This window comes from Scyliorhinus torazame, chromosome 7, assembly GCF_047496885.1.
Source record: "Scyliorhinus torazame isolate Kashiwa2021f chromosome 7, sScyTor2.1, whole genome shotgun sequence".
NCBI classification, from domain to species: Eukaryota; Metazoa; Chordata; class Chondrichthyes; order Carcharhiniformes; family Scyliorhinidae; genus Scyliorhinus; species Scyliorhinus torazame.
The window spans coordinates 176,794,087-176,813,764 of NC_092713.1; the positions used below are offsets into that span (position 1 = coordinate 176,794,087).

Sequence of the window (19,678 nt, forward strand, 5' to 3'; positions counted from 1 at the left end):
TGAACTCGCCAACATTGAGGACATTTAAAAGTTTATTGGATAAACATATGGATGATAATGGTATAGTGTAGGTTAGATGGCTTTTGTTTCGGTGCAACATCGTGGGCCGAAGGGCCTGTACTGCGCTGTATTGTTCTATGTTCTATGTTCTATGCGCTTTCCCCTCCCCTGCTAAGCAACAGAGCCAGTTGTGGTGCCAATTTTCAGGCTGCTGTTGTTGTTTTCCCCTGATAGGCTATCCCCCCAAATGTATCTAAAACTGTGTTATACAGTGCTGTGTTACACAGTTAGTCTGTTACAGTACTATATGGAGTGTTACTCTGCTACTGTGTTATACATGCTGTGTTAACTCTGTTACTATGTTAAAGAATGTTACTGTGATATACAGTGCCATGTTGCAGCTGTACAAAACTCTGGTGCGGCCGCATTTGGAGTGTTGCGTGCAGTTCTGGTTGCTGCATGATAGGAAGGATGTGGAAGCATTGGAAAGGGTGCAGAGGAGATTTACCAGGATGTTGCTTGCTTTGGAGGGAAGATCTTATGATGAAAGGCTTAGGGACTTGAGGCTGTTTTCGTTAGAGAGAAGAAGATTAAGAGGTGACTTAATAGAGGCATACAAGATGATCAGAGGATTAGATAGGGTGGATAGTGAGAGCCTTTTTCCTCGGATGGTGATGGCTAGCACGAGGGGACATAGCTGTAAATTGAGGGGAGGTAGATATAGGACAGATGTCAGAGGTAGGAGCGCGAAATGCCCTGCCTGCAACAGTAGTGGACTCGCCAACATTAAGGGCATTTAATGGTCATTGGATAAATATATGGATGATAATGGAATAGTGTAGATGGGCTTTAGATTGGTTACACAGGTCGGCGCAACATCGAGGGTCGAAGGGCCTGTACTGCGCTGTAATGTTCTAATGTTACTCTGCTACTGTGTAATACAGTTGCGTGTGAGCTCTCTGTGTTATACAGTGCTGTGTTTACTTTGTTACTGTGTTATGCAGTGATAAGTTACTCTGTTCAATTGTTATGCAGTGCTGTTACTCTGTTGCTATGTCATATCGTGCTGTTTTGCTCTGTTACTATGTTTTACAGTGCCGCGTTAGTCCATTATTATGCTATGCAGCGCTCTGTTACTATGTTACTGTGCTGTGTGACCCTATTACTGTGTCATACAGTGCTGTATCAGAGAATCCTATAGTGCAGTATTATGGGCCAGGGTTGAGAGAACACCAAATACATCACGCAGTTCACCTGACCCACAACCTTTAATAGATTTTGGTTATGGGGAGCACAAGGGCCCACGTTACAGGTGTTATGAAACAGAGATCTAAAGTATTTTTAACCCCCCCCCCCAAAGATACTGTACTCTATAGGTAACCCTTAGTAACCTTCCTAACAACATCGATAATTCAAAGACCCTTTTTGCCAAAGACAGTAGGTTTGCATTCCTTACAGAAACAGGTATTGCTTTGAAATCATCAAGGGATCTAGAGATATTTTTTAGCATGCAGAGAGAGAGACCAAAATACACCTCCTTCGTTTGAATGCAGCTCTCCAACTGAAAACGAAACTAAAACTCAGAGCCAAAAACAGTTTCCAGCTCAAACCGAAAGTAAAAATCAGAGCCAGAGCCCAGCTCCGCCCACACACTGACATCACTGCAGCCACTTGAGAAGACAGCAGAAAGAGGTTATTCGCCCATCGAGTCTGGACCAACTCTCCAAAAAAGCATCCCATCCAGGCCCATGCACAGCCAAATCCCCATAATCCCACATAACCTTCAGACACTGTGGGTCAATTTAAATGGCCAACCCACCTAAACTGCACATCTTTGGACTGAGGGAGGAAATCAGAGCACCCGGAGGAAATCCACACAAGCACCAAGGAGAATGTGCAAACTCCACGTAGAGCGTTACCACGGTCAGAATTGTACCCAGGTCCCTGGTGCTATGAGGCAGCAGTGCTAACCAATGTGCCACCATGCCGCTGTACTCATGCTACTATATTATTCAGTTCTGCTTTTCTCTGTTACTCTGACATACAGTGCTGATTAACCCTGTGTCACACATTGAACCACAGGAAATAAGAGGAGGAGGAGGCCATATTCTGAACGAACACAGGACACGTTTTGCACTGAGTGCTGAATTTGGGTGCAATAATGAAAGTTTGGTGACTGAGGGATATTAAGGGTTCATTATTATCTAAACTCTAGTCTTTTATTTAGTAACTTAAAAGTTGCTGTTTGGTGACCTTTTATATGGTCTCACTCCTCTAATTTAACAAATGAAAAAGATTTATGTTTATGTGTTTTGTCTTTTTTATTATTTTTGTTTTATTTTTGTTTTTCTTGTGAATTTATGACCTGTACGGTTATCACACATACAGGAGTTAAGCCAGCATCCACCACTGACAATGGCATGATGCTGGGTGTGACAACCAAGCAAAAGAACATAAAGTAACTGATGGATAAATCAAAAGAGGGGAGTGCCCCATAACAACGAGTGGAGCACAGCCGAAAAAGAATGAGAAAGGAAACAAAAACATCTCAAAAACCCATCACGTTAAAGCGTGAAAATCGAGGTCGATAAGGCAATCCAACCACTGCGGTGCCCACCGAGCACGGAAGGCCTCGAGTGTGCCTTTCGACACCGCATGCTCCAGCTCCAGGGACACCTGCCGCGAAAGAGGCCGCGGAAGATAGGCAGACAGTCAAGGTGGACGATACCCTCGGTCGCCCGCTGCCTGGACAAATGGCACGTTTTCTCCAGGCCCAGGAGCAGGTTCACGAGGAGGTCCTCCGCTTTCCCCATCCCCTCCGCACCGGATGTCCGTAGATCAGGAGCGTGGGGCTGAAGTACAAAGAAAACCTCAACAACAACACTGTCAATAAACTAAAAAGGGAGTGCAGCCTCGGACAGACAACATACACATGCTCCACGGTCTCCACCAGGCCGCAAAAGTGGCAGGTCTCTGGCAAAGTCGTGAAGTGGTTCAAACGATGGTTGGACGGCACTGCCATGCGCAGCACCATCCATCACAGGTCCGCTAGTCTTATGGGGAGGACACCTCCGTAGAAGGACCTCCGCCGCCAGACGGTAACGAGGCACACCAAGGCGTGTCCGGGCACCGGGCGAGGACAAGGAGGTGGAAGGTGTGCAACAGAAGGCCGTACAGGAAACCCCTCCACGCAGTGCGAAAAGGCACGAAGGGTATTTCCGCGAGGTGACTGGGTCTGTGGGGCATCAGCACCCGGAAAGGGGGGGGTGTTCCGGTGTTTGGGAGCAATGTGGAATGAGCAGGCGTCCGCTCAGACGGGATGCCACCGCACAACCACGCCGTCTCGAGTCCAAGTGTGCCCACGGGGCCGAGCACGACCGTTTTGAGGCCTTGGATAGCATTGGCCGCGCACCGGACAGACACCGCTCTGCGCTTGGAAACCTCACATAGGGTATCATCCAGCCCACCCCTCGACCACCCAGCACTTCCCCGATCCTGGTAACTCTGGCATCCACAGTCCTCCGCTCCTCCAGCCACCTGACTGGATATTGGCGGAGTTACGGATTCCTGAGCAGCGGCTCCCTTACGACAGCGACTACTCCTGATGGGGGAGACCGTGTTCCAGACCTTGAGAAGATCCTGGTAGAAGACGGGCAGCGCCAACAAAGAGTTCTGAAGACCATTCCGGTCAACGAACAGTAGCTGCACGTCGTAGTTCAGGCCATGCACCTGGCGGAAGAAATACGTCACAAGGGCACACCATCGTGGAGGAGGCTCAACGTACAGGTATTTGTTGCAGAGTCTGAAGGCGGAAGATCGTGACTTGGATGCGAAGGCACACTGGGCCAAACTGCCCACCACAATCGGGAGACTCAAGACCTCCGCAGCGACCCAGTGCAATCTTTTGTCCCAGAAGAACCGAAGCAGGGTTCTCTGGATGCGTGTGACAAAGTCAGGGGGAGGAGTCAAAGTGACCAGTCGGTACAACAGTATGGAGGCGATCAGTTGGTTTATGAGGAGAACTCGACCCCTGTGGGACAGCACTTGGAGCAATCCTGTCCAGCGTCCCAGACGAGTGGTGACCTTGGTCTCCAGCTCCTGCCAGATCAACGGCCAGGCTTCCACTGCCGGGCAAAGATAGACTCCCAAGTAGAGGATGTTGGTCCGGCTCCAGCTAAAGGGCCTGAGCTCCTCTGGGAGGGGGTCCATCTGCCACAAACCAACCAGGAGTCCGGAACAGTTAGCCATGTTGATCCTAGCAGAAGACGCGTGGAGTACACAGCCTGGCACACTCGCATCCTCCACAGGTCACCGGGGTCAGTGAACATGAGGAGCACGTCACCAGCGTAAGCCTAGAGGACAACCTCCAAGGCCGGCTCGCGCAGCATCATCCCCGACAACCTCCTCCGCAGGAGGTACAGGAAAGGCTCCACGCACAGAGAATAAACTTGGCCGGACAAGGCACAGCCCTGATGCACCCCTCTCTCAAATCGAAGGGGCGCCGTCAGGGACCCGGTAACCTTAATCAGACACTCTGATAGTAATCTAATCCGGGCGACGAAGTGCTTCCCGAACCCAAAAGCTCGCAGAGTCCCGAGCATATACACCCTGTCAAACGCCTTCTCCTGGTCAAGAGACAGGAAGGCGCTCGACATACCAGTCCTCTGGGTAAAATGAATTATGACCCGGACATAATAAGAGGAGCTCTTGACAAGTGACACATAAACCCAAAACACTTCTTCAGTGTTTCCCTCCCTACCCCCTCCTCGAACCAAACATAAACAACCGTTGTAAGGATCAAGAGGAAGGCTCGAGGGCAATTAGAGTGGAAAGTTGAACCGTGACGTCACAGTCTGCAGGTAAGGGATTGGCTGGTGACTGGTAAGTAGTTTTCATTTATTTTCCCTCAGGTGTTATCGTGCGGGGCGCAGAGGTTGCTGAGTGAGTGCTTGCTGAGAAGGGGAGTGAATAACAGGTAAGCTCTTTCTTTCTCTTTTTTAATCTAGAGGGGATGACAGGGAAGGTAGTGCAATGTTCCTCCTGCAGAATGTTTGAGGTGAGGGATGTCGACATTGTCCCTGCTGATTTCATCTGTGGGAAGTGCACCCATCTCCAGCTCCTCAGAAACCGCGTTAGGGAACTGGAGCTGGAGTTGGATGAACTTCGGATCATTCGGGAGGCAGAGTTGGTCATAGATAGAAGTTTCAGGGACGTAGTTACTCCGAAGAATAAAGATAGATGGATGACGGTGAGAGGGGCTGGGAGGAAGCAGTCAGTACAGGGATCCCCTGTGGTCGTTCCCCTTAGTAACAAGTATACCGCTTTGGATACTGTTGGGGACGACGACTTACCAGGGTTAAGCCATGGGGTACAGGTCTCTGGCACAGAGTCTGTCCCTGGTGCTTAGAAGGGAAGGGGGGGGGGGAGAGGAGTAGAGCATTAGTCATTGGAGACTCCATAGTTAGGAGATTCTGTGGGAACGAGAGAGACTCACGGTTGGTGTGTTGCTTCCCAGGTGCCAGGGTGCGTGATGTCTCGGATCGTATTTTCGGGATCCTTAAGGGGGAGGGGGAGCAGCCCCAAGCCGTGGTCCACATAGGTACCAACAACATAGGTAGGAAAAGGGATGGGGATGTAAGGCAGGAATTCAGGGAGCTAAGGTGGAAACTTAGATCTAGGACAAACAGAGTTATTATCTCTGGGTTGTTACCCGTGCCACGTGATAGCGAGACAAGGAATAGGGAGAGAGAGGAGTTGAACACGTGGCTACAGGGATGGTGCAGGAGGGAGGGTTTCAGATTTCTGGATAATTGGGGCTCATTCTGGGGTCGGTGGGGCCTCTACAAACGGGATGGTCTGCACCTGGACCAGAGGGGTGCCAATAGTCTGGGGGGGAAATTTGCTAATGCTCTTCGGGAGGGTTTAAACTAGTTGAGCAGGGGCTTGGGAACCTGAATTGCAGCTCCAGGATACAGGAGGTTGAGAGTAGTTAGGTCATGAGTAGGGTTTCAAAGTTGCAGGCGTGTACCGGCAGGCAGTAAGGTGGTTTAAAGTGTGTCTTCTTCAATGCCAGGAGCATCCGGAATAAGATGGGTGAACTTGCGGCATGGGCTGGGACCTGGGACTTCGATGTTGTGGCCATTTCGGAGACATGGATAGAGCAGGGACAGGAATGGTTGTTGCAGGTGCCGGGGTTTAGATATTTCAGTAAGCTCAGGGAAGGTGTAAAAGAGGGGGAGGGGTGGCATTGTTAGTCAAGGACAGTATTACGGTGGCAGAAAGGACGTTTGATGAGGACTCGTCGACTAAGGCAGTATGAGCTGAGGTTAGAAACAGGAAAGGAGAGGTCACCCTGTTAGGGGTTTTCTATAGGCCTCCGAAAAGTTCCAGAGATGTAGAGGAGAGGATTGCAAAGATGATTCTGGATAGGAGCGAAAGCAACAGGGTAGTTGTTATGGGGGACTTTAACCTTCCAAATATTGACTGGAAACGCTATAGTTCGAGTACATTAGATGGGTCCGTTTTTGTCCAATGTGTGCAGGAGGGTTTCCTGACACAGTACGTAGATAGGCCAATGAGAGGCGAGGCCATATTGGATTTGGCACTGGGTGATGAACCAGGACAGGTGTTAGATTTGGAGGTAGGTGAGCACTTTGGTGATAGTGACCACAATTCGATTACGTTTACTTTAGTGATGGAAAGGGCTAGGTATATGCCGCAGGGCAAGAGTTATATCTGGGGGAAAGGCAATTATGATGCGATGAGACAAGACTTAGGATACATTGGATGGAGAGGAAAGCTGCAGGGGATGGGCACAATGGAAATGTGGAGCTTGTTCGAGGAACAGCTACTGCGTGTCCTTGATAAGTAAGTCAGGCAGGGAGGAAGTGGACGAGTGAGGGAACCGTGGTTTACTAAAGCAGTCGAAACAACTGTCAAGAGGAACAAGAAGGAGACTTATGTAAAGATGAGACATGAAGGTTCAGTTAGGGCGCTCGAGAGTTACAGGTTAGCTGGGAAGGGCCTAAAGAGAGAGCTAAGAAGAGCCAGGAGGGGACATGAGAAGTCTTAGGCATTTAGGATCAAGGATAACCCTAAAGCTTCCTATAGATATGTCAGGAATAAAAGAATGTCTAGGGTAAGAGTAGGGCCAGTCAACGACAGTAGTGGGAAGTTGTGCTTGGAGTCCGAGGAGATAGGAGAGGTGCTAAATGAATATTTTTCGTCAGGATTCACACAGGAAAAAGACAATGTTGTCGAGGAGAATACTGAGATTCAGGCGACTCGACTAGAAGAGCTTGAGGTTCATAAGGAGGATATGTTAGCAATTCTGGAAAGTGTGAAAATAGATAAGTTCCCTGGGCCGGATGGGATTTATCCTAGGATTCTCTGGGAAGCTAGGGAGGAGATTGCTGAGCCTTTGGCCTTGATCTTTAAGTCATCTTTGTCTACAGGAATAGTGCCAGAAGACTGGAGGATAGCAAATGTTGTCCCCAATTCAAGAAGGGGAGTAGAGATAACCCCGGTAACTATAGACCAGTGAGCCTTACTTCTGTTGTGGGAAAAATCTTGGAAAGGTTTATAAGAGATAGGATGTATAATCATCTGGAAAGGAATAATTTGATGAGAGATAGTCAACGCGGTTTTGTGAAGGGTAGGTCGTGCCTCACAAACCTTATAGAGTTCTTTGAGAAGGTGACCAAACAGGCGGATGAGGGTAAAGCAGTTGGTGTGGTGTATATGGATTTCAGTAAAGCGTTTGATGAGGTTACCCATGGTAAGCTACTGCTGAAAATACGGAGGCATGGGATTCAGGGTGATTTAGCAGTTTGGATCAGAAATTGGCTAGCTGGAAGGAGACAAAGGGTGGTGGTTGATGGGAAATGTTCAGACTGGAGTCCAGTTACTAGTGTACCACAAGGATCTGTTTGGGGCCACTGCTATTTGTCATTTTTATAAATGAACTGGAGGAGGGCGTAGAAGGATGGGTGAGTAAATTTGCACATGACACTAAAGTCGGTGGAGCTGTGGACAGTGCGGAAGGATGTTACAAGTTACAGAGGGACATAGATAAGCTGCAGCGCTGGGCTGAGAGGTGGCAAATGGAGTTTAATGCAGAAAAGTGTGAGGTGATTCATTTTGGAAGGAATAACAGGAAGACTGAGTACTGGGGTAATGGTAAGATTCTTGGCAGTGTGGATGAGCAGAGAGATCTCGGTGTCTATGTACATAGATCCCTGAAAGTTGCCACCCAGGTTGAGAGGGTTGTTAAGAAGGCGTACGGTGTGTTAGCTTTTATTGGTAGAGGGATTGAGTTTAGGAGCCATGAGGTCATGTTGCAGCTGTCCAACACTCTGGTGTGGTCGCATTTGGAGTATTGCATGCAATTCTGGTCGCCGCATTATAGGAAGGATGTGGAAGCATTGGAAAGGGTGCAGAGGAGATTTACCAGAATGTTGCCTGGTATGGAGGGAAGATCTTATGAGGAAAGGCTGAGGGACTTGGATAATCAGAGGCTTTTCCCCAGGGTAGAGGGGTCAATTACTAGGGGGCATAGGTTTAAGGTGAGAGGGGCAAAGTTTAGAGTAGATGTACGAGGCAAGTTTTTTACGCAGAGGGTAGTGGGTGCCTGGAACTCACTACCGGAGGAGGTAGTGGAAGCAGGGACGATAGGGACATTTAAGGGGCATCTTGACAAATATATGAATAGGATGGGAATAGAAGGATACGGACCCAGGAAGTGTAGAAGATTGTAGTTTAGTCGGGCAGTATGGTCGGCACGGGCTTGGAGGGCCGAAGGGCCTGTTCCTGTGCTGTACATTTCTTTGTTCTTTGTTCTTTGTTCTTTGACTTGAGGCTGTTACCGTTAGAGAGAAGAAGGTTAAGAGGTGACTTAATTGAGGCATACAAGATGATCAGAGGATTGGATAGGGTGTACAGTAAGAGCCTTTTTCCTCGGATGGTGATGTCTAGCACGAGGGGACATAGCTTTAAATTGAGGGGAGATAGATATAAGACAGATGTCAGAGGTAGGTTCTTTACTTAGAGAGTAGTAAGGGCGTGGAATGCCCTGCCTGCAACAGTGGTGGACTCGCCAACACTAAGGACATTCAAATGGTCATTGGATAGACATATGGGCAATAAGGGAATAGTGTAGATGGGCTTTAGAGTGGTTTCACAGGTCGGCGCAACATCGAGGGCCGAAGGGCCTGTACTGCGCTGTAATGTTCTATGTTCTATGGACCAGATGGATGTCATCGTAAATGGTGCGATCCGGGACTGTGTAGGACTGGTCAGGGGGAATCATGTGGCCCAGCACGGGGCCAAGGCGTAAAGACATTGCCTTGGCAAAGATTTTGTAGTCCGTGCTGAGGAGGGAGACCGGTCGCCAGTTTTTAAGTAGGCGGAGATCCCACTTCTTGCGCAGCAGGACAGTGACGGCCCTGCACCACAAAAGGGGCATCTCCTCGGTCGTGACACATTCCACTAGATCCCCCGCATAGTCGCTCACCAGGACGTCCCAGGACACCCTGAAGAATACCACGGTCAGCCCGTCCAGCCCTGGGGTTTTGCCCCGTGACAAGCTGTCCAGGGCACCGGTCAGCTCTTGGACGTTGATGGTTCGATCGAGCTTCCCAGCGCCCTCCGGGCCGACCTGCGGCAGGTTCTCCCACAGAATTCTGCAAGCGTCCTCGTTGGACAGATCCGGAGAGAAGAGATTGGAATAAAAGTCCCGAAGCAGGGTCCTGACGCCCTCCGGATCCCACACGAGGGACCCGTCGTCGGCCAGCAGCGTAGGAATCTGCCAACTGGCCCCGCGTCCTATTTCCAGCGAGTACAAGAAGGGGGAGCCGCGGTCCATGTCCGTCACAAGATGGATCCGCGACCTCACATAGGCGCCGCAGTAGCCGGAAAGTTTCAGGACCCGCAGCGCGCCATTATTCTCTCTGTACACCAGCCCCAGGGCTGGATCCTCATTGAGCTGAGCAAGACCTGACTCCAGTTCGAAGACCTCCTCAACCAATTTACCGATAGTGGGGTTCCGCCCCGCCATAGACCCCTTTGTGTACACCTGACAGAAGACGCGGACGTGAGTCTTGCCAACATCCCACCATAGACTAAAGGAGGGGAAGCCACCCCGCTTCCATTTCCAGCCGGCCCAGAAACGGCGAAACAAATCCAGGAACCGCGCGTCCTCCAGCAGCAGGTTGATAAAGTGCCAGTACGCGGACCGTATCTGAGCGCGGGAAGGGGCGAGCCCCACCCACACCAGGTGGTGAACCGAGCATGGCATGTGCTCCACAGAGGCTGTCGGTACGCTGGGCAAGTACGTCTTGGAAATGTAAAGACGGTTGATTCTGGATGCTCTGAACGGAGGGCACACAAAGGTACACCCACAATTCAGGATGGAGTGTCTGCCAGACGTCCACCAAGCTAAAGGACCTAACCAGGTCCCTCAACGTCATCACTGCCGGTGAGCTGCACTGGAATCCACGACGGTCCTTGGCCTGGAGGGTGCAATTAAAATCCCCTCCGAGGACGATGCACTCGCCACCGGGATAATGCCGAGAAGAATGGGCACTTTTTCGTAGAAGGTCGCCTGCTGCGACCCGACCAGAGGAGCGTAGACATTCTCAAAGTGAAGCACCACATCCCCGTCCTGGACTATTAAGTGCAAAAGACAGCCTGACACTGGCTCCTTGACCCCCCCCCCACCAGCCCCCGCCCCCCCCCCCCCCCCCCCCCCCCAAGATCTCCGGCTGAAAATGTGGAGTCAACAAGGTACGCACCCCGTTCGAATGTGGGGCCAAGTGACTCATGAAGACTCCCGCTCGCCACTCCAGGGTCCACTGAGCTTCGTCACCCAGAATGGCGTGGGTTTCCTGCAGGAAACACATTCCGCCCTGAAGGACAGAGAAGCACTGGAAACGGCGACGTGCGTCCTTGCTGCCGTTGATGCTAGTGCTGGCTATGGTTACCTCCATGTCAGTTGTAGCCTTCACCAATCACCTCAGTGCTCGGAGGAAGTAGAGGGTCGTCGCCCCCTCCTCTCCCACACGAGCCCCGCGAGGAACAGAAAAGCTTGGCGCTGCTCCCCCTGGTCATGATCGAATTCCCACGCCTCTTTGGCATAGGCACGGGCGGACTCAACGAGCAGCCCCAGATTTCCCCAGCGGTCCTGGGCGTGCCTGGTGACCGTGATCCGTTTTCAAAAATGCTCGGATTTCTCCCGAGGAGATGAGGGGAGACTCGGTGCCGGATGTGAGGGCGCCCTCTGCCTCGCTGCAGAGAGCATCTAAATCCTCTTCTTCACCCACCACCGAGTAGTCTTCCTCATCCGATCAGTCACCACCCGAGCTCGAGTCCCCCACCACGTGGAGTGTGGCGGGCAACACGGGCCCACCGGCTAGCCCTCGGCTCGAGTCTGTCCCACCCGCAGGATCGTCTTCAGGCGGGTCCCTATCAGGCTCATCCCGTGGTACTGGCTCCCTGGACGGTGGCGGCTCAAACCCCGCCCTCGCCGCCGACGCCGGGCCCAATGAGAGATCCGGGAAGATCTCCGGAAACAGCTCCGGAATGGATCCTGGGCTCCCTGGCATCGTCTGATTGGGCGTAGAGAACTGGGAGCCTTCTTCGTCGCCACCCGCCCACGGCCCGAGTATGTAGGGGCTCCAGTGGCTGCCGCCGGCCTCCGGCAACGAGGAAAAGGAGGTGACCGGGGAGTAAAACTCCACCTTGCGGAACGAGCCCTCAGCGGCAAGTCTCCGCCCGGCCCCGGCTCTCCCTGCTCGGGGGATGACAGCAGCCCAAACGCCTCGGGAGCCTCGGAGGCCTCCCTGGCTTTACTCTTCTTTTTAATCGGGCTGGGTGTGAGGGATTTGGGAACAAGCACCGGAGTCACCCACCCAAGCTCGCTCGGGGAGGGGGCAGCGAGATCCACCACCTCCACCTGCCCGGACAGGCGGCGCTTGCGGGGAGTGGGTGGGGCGGATCTTGCTGCACGGCCTCCATCGCCAGAGTGTCCTCTCCAGCAGCCCCACCCCCCTCCACATCGCCCAGCACATGGGATTGCGAGGAGGTCGGACCCCCCCTCCACCTCGCGGCTGTATACTGTGACACGGCCTCCATCTGGAGCCCGGTTGGTGGTCTCTCCGGGCCCCTCAGGTTGTTGCGGGGCGGCGGAGACTGGAAGTGGCAATAAGACATTCGCCAGCTCAGATCTGGACGCAGGATCCCCATCTCCTTCTGGAGACCGGTCGGTCGTTTCTCCGGGCCCCGCAGGTTGTTCCAGGGAAGCTGTGTTCCGAGATGAGGCTACGGCCTCTGAGCTGGACTGGATGTGCACGGGGACAGCAGCCGGGGCCAGGCCTGGGTCTTGGAGGGCCCGGTCTGACCACCGTGCCGCCATGCGTTTTGCTTTCCTCGACTGTCGCTGGTCAGCGGAGGTACCCCCCCCCGCCAAGAGCCGCGGTGTTGTCATGGGCCAGTTGCTGGGCAGACGAAGAAGTGGTGGAGGAGAGGGGGCAGTACCAGCTGCGGCTGCCCTGGAGGTGGTGTTGGCGGCTGCCATCAGGGTGGAAAGTTACAGTGGATATACCCCAGCCCTCTGCAGGCATGGCAGCGCATGCCATCCGCTGACCAGAACACTTTATGGTCCTCCCCTTGGTGGGAGACCACAAAACCTCCCTCAGTGGCCTCCTCCTGGGTCAGGCGGACAAAAACCTGACGCCGGAAGGAGTATATATGACGGAGGGAAGGGTCCGGCGGGCCGTGCGAGAGCGGCGACGCCCCGGACCTAAACTCCCCCAATAGGTTGGGATGGGGGCGGAGGAGCTCGGTGGGGAGGTAGGCCGGGACGTTGGAAAGAACTACACGTTCGGCGGTGGCCTCCAGCGGGTCCATCGCCACGTGTGTCACGCCCACCATGAGCCCCCTTTTCAGGACACGGTGGATCGCCTGCTCGGTCCGCAGGAAAAACACGGCCTTGCTGTACATCCTGGAGGTGGCGACGATGGCCGAGGGGCCGACGACACCGGCCATCGCACGAGTGCACGCCTCGATGGTCATGGTGGGTGGGCATAAAAGTTGACCCCAAGTTGCCACGTTAGTTATCGGAAGAGCAAGGGGGCCGCGGAGGCAGCGGAAGGTCGAGAGGCTGCCACCCCGCATAGGTTCTTGGGTGCCCTGCCCCCGACAGAGTGGAGGATGCCCCTGGGGTACTGGCCATGCCCACCCCTGGTACGGCGCAGCCGTGTAACTGAGATCAGGGTAGAAGGGGGGAAGGGGGAGGTGATGTATGTGGCTCCACAACAGCAGGCGCCACAAGGGAAATGTGCTGCAGGGCAACAGCAGAACGGGACAGCGTACTTCAGCCCTGGAGGAGCCTAAAACAATGTCCCAAGCTGCCCCACACCCACCACCGGTGGTGAAAAGGCGGGCGGTTGACGCTCTTCAGCCCTGTGGGGGCCCGAAACAAAGTCCTTTCTCTTCACAGCAGCCCCAGGTGGTCCCATTCCCACCTCAGGCAGAGGGGTGGGAGGACAGAGGGCAGGGTCTTCATCCCAGGAGGGGCGCAGCAATGGGACCCTGGTGGTCCCACTCGCACCTCAGGTTGAGGAGTAGGCGGACAGAAGGCAGGGCCTGCAGCCCTGGATGGCCCGACTCCCACCTCAGGGAGAGGGCTGGGAGGACAGAAGCAGGCAGCAGGGCCTTGACCCCGGGAGGGGGCCTACAGCAATAGGCCCCAGGTGGTCCCAGTCCCACCTCAGGTAGAGGGGTGGGAGGAGAGAAGGCAGGACCTGCAGCCCTGGATGGTGCCACTCCCACCTCAAGCAGAGGGGTGGGAGGACATAAAGCAGGGCCTTCACCCCGAAAGGGGGCACAGCATCAGGCCCCAGGTGGGCCCTCTCCCACCGCAGACACACGACAGGGAGGACAGAAGGTGGGGCAGGTAACGTTAGGGGTTGGGGAGGAGGCAGAACCCACAAGAAGCAGAGCAGCAGTTCCACTTCCTCACAGGCTCAGTTCAGCTTTAGCTCTGTGTCCAGGCTGAAATACTCTACTGGTCCATTCACTCCAAAGTTGCTGTTTGGTTTACACCTTTTATAGGGTCTCATTGTATTTTATTTTTTGTGCATGTGTTTTGTTTTGTTTTTTATATTTTTGTTTCTTTTTTGTGTGTTTTTCCTGAATCTGTGATCCGCACGTTTATCTACACGTGCAGGATTAGGCCAGCATCCGCCACTGACACTGGCGTGATGCTGGGTTTGAAAACCAAGCAATAGAACATAAAATAACTGATGGATAATGCAAACGAGGGGTGTGCCCCAAAACAACGAGTGGAGCACAGCCCAAAAAGAACGAGAAAGGAAACAAAAAACTTATCAGAAACCCGCCAAATGACAGTGTGAAAATCGGGGTCGATAAGGCAATCCACCCGTTGCGGGGCACACCGAGCACGGAAGGCCTCGAGAGTGCCCGTGGATGCCGCATGCCCCCGTTCCAGGGATACCCGACCGCGAACGAGGCCGTGGAAGATGGGCAGACAGTCAGGCTGGACGAGCCCCTCGGTCGCACGCTGCCTGGACCTATAAATGGCAAGTTTGGCCAGGCCCAGGAGAAGGTTCACGAGATGGCCCTCCGCCTTCCCCGCTCCCCCCCCCCCCCCCCCTCCGCACTGGATGCCCGTACATCAGGAGCGTGGGGCTGAAGTGCAAAGAAAACCTCAACAACAAGGTTGTCAAGAAACCAAAAAGGGAGCGCAGACTAGGACAGACAACATAAACGTGCTCCACGGTCTCCACTGGGCCGCAAAAGTGGCAGGTCTCTGGCAGAGCCGTGAAGTGATTTAAACGATAGTTGCACGGCACTGCCATGTGCAGCACCCTCCACCCCAGGTCCACTAGTTTTATGGGGAGGACACCACCGCAGAGGGACCTCCAGTGGGGACCTCCGCCGCAGGACGTCAACGAGGCACACCAAGGCGTGTCTGGGCAGCGGGCGAGGACAAGGAGTTGGAATGTGTGCAACGGCAGGCCGTACAGGAAACCTCTCCGTGCAGTGAGAAAGGGCACAAAGGGTATTTCCGCGAGCCGACTGGGGCTGTGGGGCAGCAGCACCCGAGGGGGGGGGTCCGGGGTTTGGGACAATGTGGAATTCCGTCCAAGCAGGGTTCCGCTCAGACGGGATGCCACCGCACAACCGCGTCGTCACAAGTCCAAGTGTGCCACCGGGTCCGAGCACGACCGTTTTGAGGCCTTGGATAGCAATGGCCGAGCACCAGACAGACACCGCCCCGGTCCTGGCAAGCTCGTAGGGTGTCATCCAGCCCGCTCCTCTGCCATCCAGCATGTCCCCGATCTTGGTCAACCCGGCATCCACATCCCTCCGCTCCGCTAGACACCTGAATGGATATTGGCGGAGGTGCGGATTCCTGAGCAGCGGCGCCCTTATGACAGCCACTACTCCTGATGGGGGAGAGCTGCGGCGACCGTGTTCCAGACTTTGCGAAGGTCCTGGTACAAGATGGGCAGCGGAAACAAAGAGTTCCGATGGCCATTCCGGTCAACGAACAGGAGCTGCACGTCGTTGTTCAGGCCGTGCTCCTGGCGGAAGAAATACGTCGCTACGGCACACCATCGTGGAGGAGGTTCAACGTACAGGTATTGCTGCAGAGTCTGAAGGCGGGAAGTCGCAATTTGGGTGCGAAGACAGACCAGCGCCAAACCGCCCTCCGCTATCGGGAGACTCAAGACCTCCGCAGCGAACCAGTGCAATCCTTTGCCCCAGAAGAACCGAAGGAGGGTTCTCTAAATGCGTGTGACAAAGTCAGGGGGAGGGGTCAAAGTGACCAGCCAATACCACAGCATAGAGCCTATCAGCTGGTTTATGAGGAGAACTTGACCCCTGTAGGACAGCACTCGGAGAAGTCCTGTCCAGCGTCCCAGGCGAGTGGTCTTGGTCTCTAGCTCCTGCCATTCGTTGGCCAGGCTTCCTCTGCCGGGCAAAGATGGACTCAGAAGGAGAGGGTGTTGGTCCGGCTCCAGATAGAGGGCCTGAGCTCCTCGGGGAGGGAGTCCATCTGCCACGGACAGACCTGGAGTCCAGAACATTTAGCCCAGTTGATCCTAGCAGAGGACGCGGCGGAGTACACAGCCTGGCACTCTCACATCCTCCGCAGGTCACCAGGGCCAGTGAACATGAGGAGCATGTCATCAGCGTAAGCCACGAGGACCACCCCGATGTCCGGCTCGCGCAGAACCAGCCCCGACAACCTCCTCCACAGGAGGCGCAGGAAAGGCTCCATGCATACAGAATGAAGTTGGCCGGACAAGGGGCAGCCCTGAGGCACCCCTCTCGCAAAGCGAAGGGGCGCCGTCAGGGACCCGTTAACCTTAATCAGACACTCTAAGGCGGCGCACCGTAATCGGAGCTGGGCCACAAAGTGCGTCCCGAACCCTAAATCTCGCAGACTCCCAAGCAAATGAATAATGTCCCGGACCAGATGGATCTTGTCATAAATGGTGCGGGCCGGGACTGTGTAGGACTGGTCAGGGTGAATCATGTGTTCCAGCACGGGGTCAAGGCGTGAAGATAGGGCCTGTAGTCCGCGCTGAGGAGGGAGACCGGTCGCCAGTTTTTAAGTAGGCGGAGATCCCCCTTCTTTGGCAGCAGGGCTATGACGGCCCTGCACCACGAAAGGAGCATCTCTCCGGTCGCAATACATTCCCCCAGGATCACCGCATAGTCGCTCCCCAGGACGTCCCAGAATGCCCTGAAGAACACCACGGTCAGCCCGTCCAGCCCTGGGGTTTTGCCCCTTGACAAGCTGTCCAGGGCGCCGGTAAGCTCTTGGAGGTTGATGGTTTGATCGAGCCTCCTGGCGCCCTCCGGGCCGATATGCGGCAGGTCCTCCCACAGAACTCTGCAAGCGTCCTCGCGGGACGAATCTGGAGAGAAGAGGTCGGAGTAAACGTCCCTGAACAGGGTCCTGACCCCCTCCGGATCCGAGTCGAGGGACCCGTCGTCGGCCAACAGCGTAGAAATCTGCCGATGAGTCCCGCATGCTCTTTCCAGTGAGTAGAAGAAGGGGGAGCCTTGGTCCATGAGCGCCAGGAGACGGATCTGCGACCTCACGTATGCGCCAGGGCCGTGACCTCATCGGGCTGAGCAAGGCGTGACTCCAGATCAAAGAGTTCCTCAGCCAATTTGGCGATCGTGGAGTTCCGCCCCGCCGTAGACACCTTTGTGTACCCATGACAGAAGGCGCCGACGTGAGTCTTTCCCACGTCCCACCATAGCCTCAAGGAGGAGAAGCCACCCCACTTCCTTCTCCAGCCGGCCCAGAAACGGCGAAATGAGTCCAGGAAACGCTCGTCCTCCAGCAGCAGGTTATTAAAGTGACAGTTCGCGGACCATGGTGATCCGAACACGGCACCTGCTCCACAGAGACCGTCGGAACGCTGGGCAAATGCGTTTTGGAAATAAAAGACAGTTGACTCTGGACGCTCTGAACGGAGGGCGCAGAAAGGTGTACACCCGCAATTCAGGATGGAGAGTCCGCCAGACGTCCACCAAGTCGAAGGGCCTAATCAGGTCCCTCAACTTCACCACCGCCGGCGAGCTGCGCTGGACTCCACGACGGTCCTTGTCCTGGAGGGTGCAATTAAAATCCCCTCCGAGGACGATGCACTCGCCCACCGGGATGGTGCCTAGGTGGGTGGACACTTCTTCATAGAAAATTGCCTGCTGCGGCCCGACCAAGGGAGCGTAGACATTCACAAAGTGATGCACCACATCCCCGTCGCGGGCTGTTAAGTGCAGCAGACCGCCTGGCACTGGCTCCTTGACCCCCAAGGTCTCCGGCTGAAAATGTGGAGCCAGCAAGATAGCTACCCCGCCCGAATGTGGGGCCAAGTGACTCATGAAGAGTCCTCCTTGCCACTCCAGGTCCACTGAGCTTCGTCACCCGGAATGGCGTGAGGTTCCTGCAGGAAGCACACCTCGTAATTTCCGTCCCGAAGGATAGAAGAAGCACTGGAAACGGCGCTGTGCGTCCTTGCTGCCGTTGATGTTGAGGCTGACTATGGTTACCTCCATGTCAGTCGTAGTGTTTATCATTCACCAACACCTTTATTCAGTGCATAGAGGGAGTAGAGGTTCAGGAGCCCCGCGAGGAACAGAACAGCTTGGCGCTGCTCCCCCTGGTCCTGATCGAATTCCCGCGCCTCTTTGGCATAGATGCGGGTGGACTCGAGGAGCAGCCCCAGATTTCCACATCAGTCCAGGACCAGCCGCTCACGTGATGCGTTTTCAAAAATGCTTGGAGTTCTCCCGGGGAGTAGGTGCCACAAAGGAAAGGTGCTGCAGGGCAACAGCAGAGCGGGGCGGCGGTCTTCAGCCCTGGAGGGGCCTAAAGCAAAGTCCCAAGCTGCCCCACGCCCTCCACAGGTGCTGAAACAACGCTCTTCAGCCCTGTTGGGGGCCCGAAAACAAAGTCCTTTGCCTTCGCCGCAGCCCCAGGTGGTCCCACTCCCACCTCAGCCAGAGGACAGAAGGCAGGCAGCAGGTTCTTCATCCCAGGAGGGGGTGGGGCACAGCACCCGGCCCCAGGTGGTCCCACTCCCACCTCAGGCAGAGAGTTGGGAGGACAGAGGGAAGTGTCTTCACCCCGGGAGGCGGCACAGTACCAGGCCCCAGGTGGTCCACTCCCACCTCAGGCAGAGGGGTGGGAGAAATCTTGGGGAAATGCACAACAGTATTGTCGGGATTGTTTAAGGGGCACTTGCTGCGAGTGCTGAATAGTTTTGTCCCACTAAGACGAGGAAGGAATGGTAATGTGAAGGAGCCTTGGATGACAAGAGAAGTGGAGCTTCTAGTCAAGAGGAAGAAGGAGGCTTACGTAAGGTTGAGGAAGCAACGATCTGACTCTGCTCTATAGGGTTACAAGGTAGCCAGGAAGGAACGCATATATGGACTGAGGAGAGCTAGAAAGGGGCATCAAAAATTACTGGCGGGAAGGATTAAGGAAAACCCCAAGGCGTTCTACACTTATGTGAGAAATAAGAGGTTGATCAGAGTGAGAGTAGGGCCGATCAGGGATAGTGGAGGGAACTTGTGCCTAGAGTCTGAAGAGGTGGGGGAGGCCCTAAATAAATATTTTGCTTCAGTATTCATTAGAGAGAGGGACACTGTTGCCCATGAGAACAGTGTACACCAGGTTAATAGACTCGAGCAGGTTGATATTAAGAAGGAGGATGTGCTCGAAATTTTGAAAAGCATCATGTTAGATAAGTCCCCTGGACCTAACTGGATATACCCTAGGTTATTTCGGGAAGTGAGGGAGGAGATTGCTGCACGGTTGGCGATGATCTTTGCATCCTCACTCTCCACTGGAGTAGTACCGGATGATTGGAGGGAGGTAAATGTTGTTCCCCTATTCAAGGAAGGGAATAGGGAAAAACCTGGGAATTACAGACCCATCAGTGTTGCGCCTGTGGTGAGCACAATATTGGAAAGGATTCTGAGAGATAGGATTCATGATTATTTAGAAACGCATAGTTTGATTAAAGATGATCAGCATGGCTTTGTGAGGGGCAGGTCATGCCTCACAAGCCTCATTGAATTCTTTCAGGATGTGACGAGACACATTGATGAAGGTCGGGCAGTGGATGTGGTG

General features: G+C 54.2%; 1 protein-coding gene across 21 annotated transcripts in view; it reads left to right on the forward strand.

Annotated features, from left to right (window-relative positions):
• The window catches only part of LOC140426724 (soluble guanylate cyclase 88E-like), a 581,053-nt gene that overhangs the window by 454,609 nt on the left and 106,766 nt on the right, over positions 1-19,678 (forward strand). The window contains exon 16 of one of the 21 annotated variants that reach the window (XR_011948285.1): positions 2,389-4,859. The exons of 19 other annotated variants lie outside the window; for them this stretch is intronic. Coding sequence is in view for 1 of the 2 variants with exons in the window: in XM_072511837.1 (XP_072367938.1) it covers positions 2,083-2,190 (108 nt within the window). In the remaining variant the exon portion in view is untranslated. Of the gene's footprint in view, positions 1-2,082; positions 2,210-2,388; positions 4,860-19,678 lie in introns of those variants that run through there. One more of the 21 variants, XM_072511837.1, reaches the window with a different exon arrangement.